Source organism: Taudactylus pleione, unplaced genomic scaffold, assembly GCF_031769625.1.
Source record: "Taudactylus pleione unplaced genomic scaffold, aTauple2 ptg000457l, whole genome shotgun sequence".
NCBI lineage: Eukaryota > Metazoa > Chordata > Amphibia > Anura > Myobatrachidae > Taudactylus > Taudactylus pleione.
The window spans coordinates 3,710,403-3,727,491 of NW_028284859.1; the positions used below are offsets into that span (position 1 = coordinate 3,710,403).

The 17,089-nt window shown below is 41.2% G+C and overlaps 1 protein-coding gene across 1 annotated transcript in view; it reads left to right on the plus strand.

Moving 5' to 3' along the window:
* Positions 1–15,254, plus strand: part of LOC148504768 (interleukin-18-like) — a 29,809-nt gene extending 14,555 nt beyond the window's left edge. The window contains exons 3-5 of the mRNA XM_088448547.1: positions 1,201–1,341; positions 8,690–8,823; positions 12,191–15,254. Of these exons, the coding sequence (XP_088304673.1) occupies positions 1,201–1,341; positions 8,690–8,823; positions 12,191–12,403 (488 nt within the window). The 3' untranslated portion in view covers positions 12,404–15,254. The remainder of the gene's footprint in view (positions 1–1,200; positions 1,342–8,689; positions 8,824–12,190) is intronic.
* Positions 15,255–17,089: the final 1,835 nt, after the last annotated feature.

Here is a 17,089-nt window from a genome sequence, read left to right on the forward strand (position 1 = left end):
CAATTATCACTGGTACCAGGCAGTCTATTCACCTCCAAGTCCAGCTCAGCAATTAACACCGATAGCAGCCGGTCCAGCCACCGCCAATATCCAGCTCAGCAATTATCACTGGTACCAGCCGATTCTAACACTGCCAAATCCAGCTTGGCAATTATCGCCGGTACCAACCGGTTCTATCACTGCCAAACCCAGTTTGGCTAATAACTACGATTTCAGCCGGTTAAACTAGCAATACATTAAGTTTGGCACTGTGTCTCACTGGTACCAGTTCACCTACTCATGTCTCAGGTTGCCTTCTATCCACTAGGCTTAGTTCAGCATACCAGTTTTCCTGGGGTTTTCCACTTGCATCGGCTTGCTAGGTTCAGTGCTGCACAAGTACCTCGCACCTCCTGAGAACTACCTATGACAAGATCCTATATTTGGCCTCCACAATTCCAACACCCCGCTGCTCCTCTCCCAACTCTTGAGCCTGTACAGGGAACTACCACTTCTACAGGGGCGTCTTAAGAAAGCAGGGGGCCCGTGTGCACCCCCGTGTGGGGCCCCCTCCTCTCACCTCGGTAGCCGGCAGCCGACTGAAGCGGCTAGCCAGCCACCGGAGCCTTAGTAGACTCTGGGCACTAGAGTGTGCCCGGAGTCTACGGCACGTGCGCAGAACACCGGAAAAATGGCTGCGGCGGCCATTTTCCGGCATTCTGTGCATGCGCAGTAGACTCTGGGCACTAGAGTGTGCATGGAGTCTACTATGCATGTGCAGAACACCGGAAAAATGGCCGCGGCGGCCATTTTCCGGTGTTCTGAGCAGCGCTGCCACCCGACGCGGGACCATGGACAAGTAAGGCTGTGGAATCCACTCAATAAGCGCCCAGGTACTTTTTATATTTACCTTTTTGGGGGGTTCAGGCTTATTTCGTAATTTCAGACAGCACTTTCCGCCTGTTCCGACATCGCAGTTTGCCGTTTTCACGTCCTTTGGAATTGAATAGTGGGGACGTGCCCGATAAGTTTCTGCGGCCAAAACACGCGATGTAGGCGGAAAGTGCGGCAGGCGAACCTTTCCGACTTATCGCGGCTAATTGAATACGGCCCTTGGTTGGAATTGACAGTGGGATTTTTCATATGCAAGCTAAATAAACATTAAATAAATATATAGCTCTTAGATGTCCTGTACTGTATGTATTTCTGTTGATTTTATAGGTGTTCACCAGTCAGATGCATGGAAAAAAGCAAGTTCCAGCATAAGAGGAACTATTGAGAACTATTTCAAAGAATGCTTGGAAGCTCACCCTGAGGAGCCCAGTGGTTCTGTGGCAGTGTTTGCTAATCCATCAGACCCAGGTAGTGAAAACATTGTTTGGGCCCATTGTGCTTAATTAGGTTGAAATCTCATTATAACCAAGCATTGTTGTTCCCTTTTTGATAAACCAGTAAATATTGTTGTATGGAAAAAATATAAGGATTTATGTAGAAGAATTTTGTCTTTACTAATTATAGCACTTATTCATTATTTCCATTTGAATTTCTTTCCAAAAATCCTTATGAGAATGCTTGTGGTTTGACACCAATGGATGATGTATTTGCCATCAATGGTGGAGGTCAGTTGGGCAGCAGGCAATTTTTTTTTTTCATTGCCAGCAACAGTGCATGGCACTTAGAGCTTATGACCCAGGGCGGGATGAACTAAGCATCGCATCCGTAATGCGGTACCATCCCACCTCTGTTCAGGTACATACCGCAGTTGGTTTCAGGAGTTTAACTGCATTTTCCTCTTTAGTACATCCCGACCCCCAGAGTCCTTCTGCGTGAGCCACGGGGGACCCCTGCTAGGTTGGGAATAGCAATCTTGTCACTCACAACCACTTTATGGCATTTTTTCCAATAGTTCGGCTCACGCTGTGGGTGACATTGCAGTTTGGAGACCGCTGCACATTGCCACCATTCACCAGCGATTTGAGTTTTAAACTTCAAACTGCTGGATAATAAATCCAGCAGTTTGGCAATGGGTAGTGATGAATGAATAGAACAGAATTTGGTAAGTCCTCCTCATACTGTACAATCATCTTGGGTATGGCCTGTTTAGAAAGCTAATTTGCACAAAAAGCATTTGGAAATAGAGGTTTCAGCATGGTTTAACTAACTAGCCTATTTACTAAAGCATGAACACAGGATATATCATAAATATCTCCTGCATTAGGCAAATAAATGCTGTTTACTGCAGACCCCATTTTTTTCCCAATGGGAACTGCAGTCTGGACCAATTTATGAAGCTCAGAAAAGCTTAGCTAATGGATCCAAGATCTGAAAAGCTAACACCTTCTTCTGATGTTAGGGACGGACTGGGACAAGAATAGGCCCTGGGAAAAGGTGCTTGGCAGGTGTCACGTGGTTTGTAGGGAGTCACAGGTGCTTCATCGAATGGTCCAGATCAACATGCTGGCTAAAGCTGGCCACACATCTAAAGATTATCTGTCCAACCAGCCAACTAGTTGATTGGTTGGAATGAAAATTTGGTAACGTATGGGAGTAACTGATGATCAGCAATTTGCTCCTAAATGCCAGAAAACAGATGAAAATGATTGTTCAGAAAAGTTTGTTAAATGTTTGATCTAAACAATTTGTTCAAACAACAGTTTTTGTCCATTTTCCGGCATTTGGGAGCAAATTGCTGATTGTCATTTGCTTTCATACCTTACCAGATTTTCATTCCAACCAATCAACTAGTTGGCTGGTTGGAAAAATAATCTGTAGATGTGTGGCCAGCTTAAGCAGAGTACCGGGAGGCGGAGCTGCTCAGCCAGGCCTTCAGGCAGCTAGATTGGCCCACCAGGCCATAGGCCCTACTGGTATTTCCCAGAAGAGCCAGGTAGCCAATCCGGCTGTATATGATGCAGTTAGACATTGTAGATAATCGGCTAATGTATAGCCGGGGAGGCATTTTCAGATTCCTCTCTGGTATATGGGAGCATGTAGGAAATTAAGCCTTTCGCTAAATTACTACAAAATGGGGAGAGATTTTGTCTTGGCAAGCAAGCATTGTTATATAGTAGTTCCTATAAATCAGAGTTACATAATGCAATTTTTAATTGTTATTTATCAACTAGGAAAAGTGGGGGAAAGTTCTCTTTGGTTTGGGGCACCAGTTCTACCTGGTTAATTGTACATAAAATATAACTTTTATTCATTTTAGTTAAAAAACAATATATGTGCAAAAGACAAACCCGTGACAAAAATAGACAACATATATAAAAAATGAGGCCAGATGTTGGCCAGAGAAGTGGATTGTGCCAGTGGTCCACGTATACGTGTGCTGTCAATAGATACGCAAATATCAATTATCAGGAGGACTACTGGACTTATCCACGCAATAATAACAGTAAAATACCAAGGTGAAGTATTGAGAAAATTGTGTTCATATAATTACAGGTATAATATCCCTCAGTATATTATTATGCGGATACATGTCAACCGCAACCAAATGCCATCTATATAAACCATCCGTCTCACAGGTGTAGTTAAGCACACACTGATACTACTGCCGAGGTGATGTATATAATCAATCAGATATCCACATTATCTTTGATCACAAATTGCGTGATCTACATATTTGTAGTGTTCATGAAAGTCAGGTTGTATATGCTTATGCACCAGAAATCAACATAAACTAAATGGCATACATAAGATTATCCAATGTACCGATCATGAATAAGTTGCATATTCATCAGCAGTGCTTGAAAAAATACTGCTACATGTATCACCAAATACCAGAGCTTATTCAGCTCACTGTTTTCATAAGTAATGGGGTGTACAAGTGCAAATGGAGCAATGCAGAGTAGTGAGATAGATAGAGTTTATGGAATTACATAAGAAGCTCTGTTATTATTGCGTGGATAGGTCCAGTAGTCCTCCTGATAATTGATATTTGCGTATCTATTGACAGCACGCATATACGTGGACCACTGGCACAATCCACTTCTATGGCCAATGTCTGGCCTCATTTTTTATATATGTTGTCTATTTGTGTCATGGGTTTGTCTTTTGCAAATATATTGTTTTTTAACTAAAATTAATACAAGTTATATTTTATGTACAATTAACCTGGTTACTTGATGATGCAATTTGCTTTGATTTGCATCATTGTGTCCCCTGACCCCCATCCCCTATGTGCAATGCTGGGGACTATGGCATTGTACAGTGGGCGTGGGGCCACAAAAATGCAATTACGGTGCCACCTACAGTACCATTTGGATTCCCACACTGGGATTCTGATGTAAAAGCAGAAAGTTCCACAAAACAGTTTGCTACTTACATTGCAAACAAACAGGGGTTTATATATCAAGCAGTGGAAAGCGTGCGATATCCTGCAAATTTGCAACACTGGGAAAAGATGGGTGTGAACAGCGCTAGAGAATCTATCAGTACATGCAAATGATAACCAAAATTGCATAGACCATAAATCAATAAATATTATCATCATCTACTACATGACTCTATACGGCTTGATTGAAAAAGATAATTTAATTTGATGTCCACAATTTGGACAGAAAAAGAGCAATCAGTAAAACCAATATGAATAAAACAGGTACAATGACAATAATCATGAAAATAAAAAATAAATAATAAACAATATAAATAATAACAGTACATAAAAAATGATAGTAAGTAAAATAATGTCCAGATCAAAAAAGAAAGAAAAAAATGTCCATAGGATAAATAATATAGACCAATCTCAAAATAATAGCTGAGTAAAAAAATTATTATGTATATTTCATTCACATTAAGTGGGAGGTATAAAGGAATATAGTAACAGTCACTGGCCTACACAGGTGGATCCGGAGTAATATCCAGCTGATATATTACCAGGCTTGATTTGATGTCCACAGCCTATAAATGGTATAGAAATTCTCGCACTAGCATGCTGACGTATTGTAAATGGCTGGGGCTGGAAAATGGTGATATATTTACCAGACTTAGTGATATGTCCACAGCCTATAGGTGGTGAAGAAATTCTTGCACTGGCATGCTGACGTGTTGTAAATGGCTGGAGCTGGAAAATGATGGATAACGCTGGTCCGGAGGAATGTAATCCACGTAGGAATCCAAGTGCTGTACAATAAAGGGGTTCCAAACGCGTTTCGCTGTGGTAGATCCCACAGCTTCCTCAGTAGCATGATCCCCATGATTCAATTGTAGGGCTTTATATACCCATATCCAAATTGGAATAACAATCAGCTGTAGCTAACAGCAGAGGTTAATCAATCAAGCCGTATAGAAAATCTTACAAGTTCCCATTATCAGTGACATAGTGTAAATGAAACCGCTAAGTTCTATCATAGCTGGCATGAAATAATATAAATATACATTTTAAAAGCATTAGAAAATACCCGATCTAGCCGGGTATAGAGATCGACATCTGATCACATGATGTCCATGGTGGCACACGTGACTCTGTGCGACCTATTGAGATTTCTATTTCATTCCCGCGTCAGATCGGGATGTTTGATCACGTGATGTAAACATACATCACGTGGTCGAATTGCGTCACCATCACTAGCGTCTGTTGCTAGGTTTACGGAGTTAAAACATGATGATTAGTTACAAAAGGTCTCCGTTAGCCTCCAGCGTCAGAGACATAATAGCAAGTCACGTGATGTAAACAAACACCACGTGACTCGTATCCATAACGCTCAAAGAGGATAATTTATTTAAAAACACAGTAATCAATTACATGATAAGAACATATCTTATAACAATATTTAATATCCTAGATTTTATATAATCCGCATTGAATATTATATTATAATCTGTTATGTGGAATTCACAATCCACTCTTAGTATATATATAGAGCATACGTCTAAATGGCTACAACTCTGGTTAATCTAAAATAGTGAATCGAGATACAAGTCAATCCTGAAAGAACTAGAACATCTATTATACTAAAGGATACTTCCTTCACAATCATCTCATAAACAATTTGATAGAGCTCCCAAATATTATCATAAAAGGTATATCGTAGATCATCTAATTTGCTTCAGTATTAAATTTAAAAAATAATAATATTGGAAAAATAATACCATCCCTTGTTCTTAATAGTGAGAGCCCATACATATAATTAAATAAATCACAAATGTGGGGCATATTCACTCAAAAGGGCAATGTGTATCATCTCAATAGATCACATCAATGGGTCTCTATATCTCCCAAGGTTCCCAAATAATATAATATTTAGTAGTAAACAAATAATTCAATAATTAATAGAGAGTTATACCTCTTATACAGATACAAAGAGACCTACAGATCTATATGACTAGCATTATAAATAGAAAGACATAGGTATAAAGACCTGAGGGGGTATGTATATTATCTATTCATCCCTGTTGTGGCAAGGAACAGATGATGGGGACCCTATCTATCTATTCTTATCCACCCCAGTTATATGAATGAATTAAGTTCTATGGATTCATTGAGGCCTTCTGGATGTAGAGAGTTCAGTTTAAACATCCAGAAGACCTCCTGACGACAAAGGGTTTTGAACCTATCTCCGCCTCTTTGAGTTTTCTGAATATGTTCATGTCCTATAATTCTAAGTGACTGTGGATCACTATTATGCTCTCTCACATAATGTGAAGATAGACTATGTGTGGTGACTTTATTAATAATATTTCGGCGATGCTCCAAAAAGCGTCTTTTCAATGGTCTCGTAGTACGACCCACATAAAGTAGTCCACAGCCGCAGGTAAATAAGTAAATAACATAAGTAGAATCACAATTCATGAAATTAGTAATTATATATGGATCTCTCGTGTCCTTAATCATTAAAATGGTTGTTTTTTTATTGGTATAGGAACACATAGTACACCTGGTCTTACCACAACGATGGAAGCCAGGTGGTCTATAAGGTAACCACTGTTCTGAAATGGTAGTTGTGTTACTAACACTTATATGTGGTTTTAAATGACTAGGCGCCAAGATAGATTTTAGAGATTTATTTTTCTTATAAATAACACATGGTTTGGAGGGTATAATATTCCTTAGGATATTATCCTGTTGAAGAATACGGTAGTTCTTATAAATTATATCCCTAATTTGTCTATGGCAAGAACTGTATTTGCAAATGAATGCTATATTGCCATCCATAATTCGATTGGGATCTTGTACTGATTTTTTAGTTTTGAAAAGAATTGATCTATCCATATTATGAACTTCTTGCAAAGCTTTTTGAAGAATATATTCAGGATAGCCTCTCCTTCTAAAAGAGGAAAGCATATCATTCGCTTGAACACTGAAACTGTCTATAGAAGAACAGTTTCTGCGTAGTCTCATCAGCTGCCCTTTAGGGATGTTGGCTTTCCAGGGATAGTGATGAGCACTTTTAAAGTGTAGATATGATTGAGTATCCACACTCTTCTTATAATTAGAAGAATGTATGATGCTATCCCTAGCCTCCAGAGTCACATCGAGAAAGTCAATGCGGGTGGTGTTATATTGATATGTAAAAGTGAGATTAAAGGAATTCTGATTAAGTGAGGAAACAAAATGTGAAGCAGAGGATAGATCCCCATCCCAAATAAAAAATAGATCATCTATGTAACGGCCATAGAAGACCAGGTTCATGCCGAACTCCCCACCCCACACCCGGAGGTCCTCGAACTCCCCCATATAGAGGTTCGCGTAGCTCGGCGCAAACCTGGTCCCCATGGCCGTCCCCATGATTTGGAGATAAAAAGTGTTCAGAAACAAAAAATAATTGTGGGTAAGAATAAAAGTAATACAATCCAAAATAAATAGCCTATGTTCCTGAGTGAGATTCCCATCTCGAATTAATTGGGAAGAGATACATTGCACACCCAACTTATGGGGGATGTTGGTATAAAGTGATGATACATCCATAGTGAGGAAGGCATAAGAAGGCTTCCACACTATTGTCTCTATTTTTTGTAAAAAATGGGTAGTATCTTTCAAATGTGATCTCAACTCAGGAACATAGGGTTGAAGGAACGTGTCAATATAATGAGAAAGATTGGAAGTGAGGGAATTAATACCAGAGATAATGGGACGCCCAGGTGGTGAGGTGAGAGATTTGTGAATTTTAGGGAGATGGTAATAGATGGGTGTGACTGGATGTGGATTGTACAAAAATCGCCAGACTTCCCTCATTATGACTCCAGAGGCAAGGGCATCATCTAATAGACACTTTAATTCAGAGAGAAAAATATCTGTTGGATCTGACAGTAATGCACGGTAGAACAGCTGATCATTAAGTTGCTTGAAGGCTTCTTTTAAATAATCAGCTTTATCTTGAACTACAAGCCCCCCCCTTTGTCCGCCTCTTTAATAATTATAGATGTATCTTTGGTAAGTAATTTCAAAGCTCTTTTCTCCTTTCTCGTAAGATTGGAGATAGGTTTTTCTTTTTCTATTTGTTGACACGGAGACTTGAAATCTTCCAATCTTATAAAAAGATTCAACTGTATTGCTTCTCGCACTAAGGGGGTAAAATTCAGATCTCTGTTTCAATTTATTTAGTGGTACTCGTGCATTGATATCATAGGTTTTAATTATTGTTTTGTAAAACTATCTATAATCTATTGCCAGTACGTCCCTCCTCATTATTATTTCATACTCTACTTATATATATTTTGAAAAGCTAAAATGTAAAAAAAAATGAAAAATACTTTATACTTCCAGATCGACGAACTTTTGAACTTCAAACCTACAGAACCAATGTTATGTATGATGGACTTTCTGTGGCATTCACCATCACACTTAATAATGAACAATACTACCTGTGTTGCTCAGAAAAGATGGAGCTGTTCTTTAAGGTGAGGCTGCAATCGGTCACCCTAAAATTTAGAAGTGAAAAGTTTTATCGGGGTGGTCCCAACCATTCTCATGTCAGAGGTAACAACCACATTGCTGCATCATTCATGTTTTGTTTGTCAGTTTAATCTTTTATACCTAGCAACATCGTAGAAATCATCGCCAAGCTGTTTAACAACACAAACATCCGAATTGTTTTAAAATAATTATTTTTATTTTGCTACCCACAATCCTTGTTTCCTGAAGCAGCTGCCTCAGTTTGACACATTACAGCTAGTGATGGCTATCAATGGAGTGTATGTATGTGTATGTAAAGGGGCTGTTTCAGAGTTGTACATAAGTTGGTCACATTGTGTGCTCGGAAATAAATAGGGATATTCACCTGTATTCAGAGTTGCCCACATCTATGTTGACACACCATCCCTAACCAGGGCCGGACTGTCCATCTGATACTACTGGCAAACGCCAGTATGACTGATGGGCTGGTCCGGCCACCTCAAAAGCATTGGATGAGCAGTACCGCCGCCCGGAGCTCTGTTGGGACGGCATGCCGAGAATTAGGGCTTGCCGTAAGGAAACACCCCCATGGCTTACGTCACTCCCCCTAACACATGGCCACGCCCCCATGAAGTATGGCCACGTCAATTTTTCATTGAAGGGAACACAGTAAGGGATGCCCGCCCAAATTACATCTCCAATCCGCCTCTGCCCCTAACCATCCACTTGCTAAAGTTTCCATTATCAGTGCTCGCTTGCACGAGCCCTATCCTTGGATCAAGAGATCCATCTGGAATCAGGCAGATCCCAGCGTAGTGTAAAGGAAGAGAGGGAGTAGCGAAGTAATATGATCTGGGATAAGGAAATTTATCAAAGCTTGATGAGTGATAAAGTGGAGAGAGATAAAGTACCAACTAATCAGATTCTAAAGCCCCGTACACACTGGCCGATGTGTGTACAGAGTGATATTGGCAGCGGCGGGCCCGGTAGGGGTGCCGGCATCGTTAAGTGCATCCACACTTGCCGATGCCGGCAATGATGATCGTCGGCGGGGGGGGGGGGGAAGCGGGGCCAAGCATCATGGCATCGTTAACGATATCCCCAGATAGGACTGCATGTACAGACACCTGGGGATGTGGTTGCTGATATATCGTTCGACGATATCGTTATCGTTCGTATCGTTAACTTAACTGTCAATTTTCAAACACAGCCCATATAGTGAAAGTTAGGAGCTGATTGGTTGGTTCTTTATCTCTCTTCACTTTAACTCTCTCCACATAAAGTGCTAAAATGTGCGCAACAAAAAAGGAAAATAAACCAGTTTCTCTGATTAACATAGTGTCTCCAAATTGGTTCCATCTGATTCCCGGATGCGTTGGGTGATCACATTCTTGCCAAAGGTCCTATTCTTCGTACCAGACTAAACTGTATTAGATATTATTTGCTGACTTTCTTTGGGTCCAAAAAGAAAGGCCTCTCAGAAGACTTCTCTATATCCCAGATCATATACTAACAATGTTTTAGTACTAATAGTAATTTTTTTTTAAAAGTTAGCCCACAATTCTGCCTACAGGCCACGACACGTTCTCAGAACACTCAGCCTACCTGTGAACACCCAGTTGCCGGCCTGATACACCCACTCAGCTGAAAGTGGAGATGTGGCTGAGATTTGTATGGCTCTGAAAGTCTCCCAGGGTTATTCAAAGTTGGTTATGCTCAGCTATAGAGAATGCGCAGTGCTAGAAATCTCAAGATCCACCCGGAAAGCAGATTTACCCCAGGGAGTTTTGACAGACATGGGATGTAGGGAATAACAGTAGGGAATGTCTTTTGTAGAGTATGGTGGAGATACAATGTCTAAAGCAGCATAGTCATAGGGATAGATTTACTTAAGTGTCTAAAAATGAAATGGCGGTGTTACCTATAGCAACGAATCAGATTATAGCTATCATTTCTCTACTGCCATCTACAAAATGATATACAGAATTTTATTGGTTGCTACAGGCAACACCACTTGTCTATTTTAGAAGCTCTAGTAATTCTATCCCAATCTGTGCGCCGCAGCTCCCTGTGGTTCTGCAGCACAGTCTCCAGGGTGCTTCAGCCAGTGGCCTAACGAAGCGCCTGTTTTTTTTTTTCTATTTGCTTGAACTGCTGGAGAGGCTTCTTGTGCTGAGCATTGCAGGGAGCTGTGTGCGGGGCGCGGGAGGGTTTATGTGAGCATGCGGAAACTGTCTGCGATGCTGCCTGTTGCTGGCTAGCTGCATGGCTGAGCTGAGGAGTAGAAAGGAACAGCGCTGGCCATCGCTACTATAGATAAATAAGGGGGGCTTGGGGGAGCTGCAATGCGTGGGAGTGAGTCTATTTAGTGAGCGGAACAGAGTGGGAGGAGAGGCAGTGCCACAGTTCTATAGAGAACTCTATAGGGAGGGGGCCGCATAGGAAACTATAGAGGGGGCCACAATGAGGGAGGGTGAACTATGGGGGGGCAGTGAGAAACACATGGAGGAGGGGGCTGCAATGAGAGACACATGGAGGAGGGGGCTGCAATGAGAGACACGGAGGAGGGGGCTGCAATGAGAGACACATGGAGGAGGGGGCTGCAATGAGAGACACGGAGGAGGGGGCTGCAATGAGAGACACATGGAGGAGGGGGCTGCAATGAGAGACACATGGAGGAGGGGGCTGCAATGAGAGACACATGGAGGAGGGTGCTGCAGTGAGAGATACATGGAGGAGGGCATATTGTTGTGTATATTGTTTTTATTCCTGTCAATGAGTGCTGTTAATTGTTCTTTGTAAGAATTATAATTTAATATATATATACATATATATATATATATATATATATATATATATATATATTAGCGATGTGCAGGCTTGGATAAGTTCAGATTTTTCCCTCCAAAAATCGGGTCTCAGAAAGAGGCAAAACGTTATGTTTTCATGGACTTCTGTCCAGGAAAGATGATGTTTGTCCATGAAAGATGAAGTTTTGTCTCTCTCTGAAACCCGATTTTTGGTGGGAAAAATCTGAACTTGGCGGGAAAATTCAAACCTATCCGAGCCTGCACATCCCTAATATATATATAATTTTTCCTTGGATTTATGTGTATTACTTTTGCAAACAAATGAATAAGTATTTCTGTCCTGACCTAAATACTAATTACGTTATTTTGACCAAACTACTTTAAAAAAGGGACCGCTCGGTAATTATTTTGGCTTAGAGTTTCCTTGACACAATCATGGAGACCCTAAGGGTGCCTTGAACTAAAAAGTTTGGAAACCACTGCCATAGTGTAACATTCGGAAACAGTTTTTTGCATTTTTTAACATGACAGTGAATCATATTTTATTTGTTTTACATTATAGAAAGGAAATTGCCCGGACACCATTGACGGAGACAAAAGTGGAATCATCTTCTTTATAAAACAGTTCCATGAAGGAGACAACTCTTTCAAATTTAAAGCGGCTTTAAAAAACAATTACTACCTGGCAGTCAGTGAAGAAAATGGTAAACGGAAACTGATCCTCAAGGAAAATTACGATGAGTTGGATGAAAATGAAAGGTTTAATATAAACTAAAGTGCTGAGATTTAATTTATTAAAACCGACCAACAATATGGATGGGAATTGCAGCTCACAAGGACTTGGTAGCATTTAGGCATATTGTATTAATACTGTAATGTATTTTAATCTAGACCAATGGTTTCTAATTTGAGGATAGGGCACCAAAATAGGTAGCCACATTGCGTAGAGTGGTTTGTCAGAACTCTCAGGCACTTACAGCTTCCATCATATTTAGATATCATTCGATGCACATTTTTATCAGTATTGAGTGTCGTCGAGGTGTACGTTCTAGAGTAATGAATGTTATTGAATACTGTAATATTAATACTACATTAGGATGGTGTAATGGTTAGCATTACTGCCTCACAGCACTGATGTCTTGAGTTAAATTTCCAGCACTATCCTAACTGTGTGGAGTTTGTATATTCTCCTTGTGCTTGCTTGGGTTTCTTCCCGCATTCCAAAATATACTGATAGGTTAATTTGGCTCCTGACATAAAATAACCCTAGTGTGTATGTATGTGTACATATGGTAGGGAATATACTGTAGATTGTAAGCTCCACTCGGGCAGGGAATGATTTGAATAGTCAAATATTCTCTTTAAAGCGCTGCAGAATATGTATGTATGAGTGTGTAGATACACAGAGTGTAGATGGCCAATATTGTCAGTTATGTAGATTGTATTTCTAGTGTGTCCATTTTGTATTGGTTGTCAGTGTTGGGTCACAGCTGGACACATCCCAGTTACTAGCTTGCCAGGATGCTCCAAAAATAATTCCGCTGGCACCAAACTTGTGGAATTATTATGCACAGCTTCCCTGGCTCCTTCAAACATCCTTCTGGCTCCTATTAACTAAATGGCTGCTGAATTCTACAATTTTTTGTGTGCTCTTGGGATAAGTGGAATCATAGTGTGATTGCCACTATTGTCTGGAATGTCATTTAGATGTCCGAAGTAGCATATGTTTGTCTGTCCATGGAGAGAGATCCTTTAGAAACTACATGCAGTAATACAGCAGCTGCTGTGGTGGTGTCTATTACCGCTCATCCTGACAGTACACTGCACAGTGGATCCGTGGAGGCTGACAGTGTACTGAGCTGAGAAGGGAGACGTTCCTGCTGTTAAGGTGCCCACACACTAGGCAATATTTTACACGATCAGCCCGACTCCGACGCATTGGGACGACAGACCGTGTAAATATGTCCTAATCGTGAGTCTCTACTCACGATTACGATGCCAATGCACGTACCCGCTGGTCGTACATCGCATCCTCAGATCTTGCCTGCTGCAGGCAAGATCTGAAAATCTTATCACGATGCACTGGAATAGTATAGGATGCACGATAGATTGTGGGTCAATTTGGATTGTTTTTAACACCAAATCGTGCCCACGACTGCAGGGGGAGAAATCAGACACGATATCGGATCGTGACCTGAACGCCTAGTGTGTGGGCACCTTAAGTTCAGCGACATTCTGCTATTGATATATTTATAAAGACACTGAGTTACATATAAAGATACTTAGGGCCTGATTCACTATGGCACGCAATATTGCATACGCACTCAATATTGCGTACGCACGCAGTTTCACTGCTAAAATATGCTAAACCATTGCGATCGCAATGCCACTGCAGCACAAAATAAGGATGCCCAGCACTACATAAGGATGCCCACTTCAGCTACACGCACATTCGTAATGTTAATCAAGACTGCAAAAACATCGGTACAATCGAGTACCATCGGACCCTTACGCACAGTTAAGGCAAGTCAGATCTCACACAGGAATGCTTACTTATACGCACGCTATAAGGCCTCAGTCTGTGGATGATATTGCAGTGGCTAATTTATACACGCCCCTGTAACACCGTTGAAATGCACTGGCACGCCTGCATTCGCCCGACAACCCCCCGTTACTAGCCACAAATGGCACTTCCTGTCAATCACTATGTCATGGGTCTGCGTATTTATTGCGATCACAGTCCTGTACGCAATGGCTAGTTCGCGCACTGCGCGATGCATGCGCAGTATGCAACAATCGCCCGATTGCATGCATATAAGCAACTGCGTTCCTTGCTGAATCAGGCCCTTAGTTTGCTAGTCGTTAAAAAGAGATCTATTTAGAGAGATGTAAAGTGAAGAGCTGGATATTAGTGCTCTTCACTGTACATACTAAGAACTCAGATAATAATAACTGATAAAGTGCTGAAGATAGTTGTGCTCTAAGGACTGAAATATATTATTACTAGGAGCTAAAGCCACCGTTTTTCTGTGAATTCAGGATGACTAGCTAGAGTCAGATGCTAACTTCGCCTATTGTGGACTCCCTATTGTGGATTACAAATACATGCATGAAGTAGGACAGTGATCACCAAGCAAGAGAGTTCTCGAACAAATTTGTGTTCACCTGTGTTTACCTCCAAGTAAATGACTGATCAGTCTGGGGTATTTATGGTCTGTTGCAAAATAATATATTTTGCCAATTCATTATATGTGCTTATGTGAACGTTACTGCGTATATTCAGAGAAAAACGGTTTGAAGTAATTGAGAAATGTAATTTTCTATTTAATAACAGCCAAAGAGGTGCTGCAGCAGCTAAAGTTCAGTAGTGTATTTAATTGCCAAGAGAAATATAGGTTATTAGTTTCTTGTCAATACTATTATGAATAACTATCATATATTATCATCGGCTTTGTGTCGTATTGCATGTCATTTGCATAGTGGTAATTATTTTCTACTTGTTTACTATTCTTTATTGTGTGAAGCCCCCTGTCATTTGTATACTGTTTATTATTTTAATGCATACCTTTTCCCTGGACTTGTGTACTATTATCCCTTTTAATAAATTTGCCAGATTATTCTGCTTATTAAGATTGGCATGTTATGTAATTTTACTGTGTACGGGCCTAGTCTCTCTGCTACAGTCCGACAAGGACAAGCCAGTGGAGAAGTTGCCAGGAGAGAGGAAAATCCACTGGAGCTGCTTGTCTCTACTAGAAGGTACCACCGCCTATACTTAACTTTTCTGTACCCACACTAATACCCCAGGCCACCACCTCAAATTAAATATGTGGACCTCTTGCTGGTAATTGATCTCAACAGCACAACAAGCACAACCAGATGGCTCTAAATCCTATGGGTTTTCCCGGTGTTGTGCAAGTGAGACACAGTTATGTTTGAATGAAGGATGATTTTTTTTTAGATTTTTAACTACAGAGATTTAGCAGAGTATCAACAGTAATATCTGAACATGGGAAGCAGTGGGCTATTTGTTGGGATTAAGGAAAAGTATGCATTAAATTCCTGCTAATGTGTTCAGGGGGGATATCTTCAGAATCCCGACAGCATGGATTCCGGTATTCAGAATACCGATGCTGGAATCCCGACAATTATCAGAATCCTGGTACTGGCATCCTGACCGCCGGATCCCGAAGGTAAGTAGTGGGCTTAGGGTTAGGCACTAGGGGGAGGGTTAGGGTAAGGCACTAAGGGGAAGGGATAGGTTTAGGGTGCGGGGAGGGAGGGTTAGGTTTAGGCACTAGGGGGAAGGTTAGGTTTAGACACTGCGGAGGGACGGTTAGGGTTAGTGGTAGGGTTAGCGGTTATCGGTGTCAGGATTCTGACCTCCAGGATCCCTAGCGCCGGCATCCTGTACCCATCCTGTTCAGGGTAGGCAGATGGTAGGTATTTGCAGTAGGGTATACTTACAGTGGAAGAGGGTTACATGTGTAAGAGGACAGGGCTAGGAGCTGTTGTCCTCTCTGACAGGAAGTTACTTCATTACAGAGCAGAAGCTTTCTGTGAAGCAGAGAACAGGGATGTTAAGCAAATGGGAGAATCAGTAGGAATGTCCACAGAAAATGGGCACAACCATTAACTAACAAAGGATACAAATATTATCAACCCCAGAACACGTGGACTGTTGGGGGATTCTCTTCCGTCCATCCACTTCAAAAGTCTAAATTAGCAAGAAAGGACCTGGTGGGCAGGATGCACCAAAGTCAGAAATGTGGTCACATCCCCGAAAATGCCGTTTTCAGGGGTTTGACCGCATTTCTCATATGCACCAAGCCCTGGAATGTATGAATGCGGTGGGAAACACTATCTTTAGATGGCACTATGGGCTTCTATTCGTGATGCCTCTCTGGGAGAGATCCAATCGGATCCCTCCCAGCACCCCCCACGGCGCGCCCGTCCTTTTGCGCATGCGCAGAAGGACACCAGAGGGAATTCTGGGTCATAAACCTGGAAGTCTCTTTCTCGCAAAGGACAGCTCTTATCGGTAGAGCTGCCCTTTGTGTTTTTCTTCACGCATACCGGCCTACTTAACACAGGTATGCACGCGATGAGTGGCGGGATGCTTCGCATGCAAATTGCGATGCGTAATGCATCCCGCCCTCTGTGAGATCCTATCCAGCCGTTATGTATGTATTTGGTCATATTGTTGATATTCACATTGTGTTGATCAGGAATTAGCTGGAAGGTAATTCTTAGTGATTAGTTATTGTTATGAGATTATACTTCTTTAGATTATGGTTCATTTTTTACTCTGATACTTTTACTGCACAGCACAGGCATTAATGTTTTTGACCAATGCGCTGCTCTTATATTTCTTTTTGTCATTAAACCTGTCTTGCCTACTTTCTCTTTCTCTGTTTATTTATCTTCAATAAAAACACTAATTTGTATTTAAACTTTATTA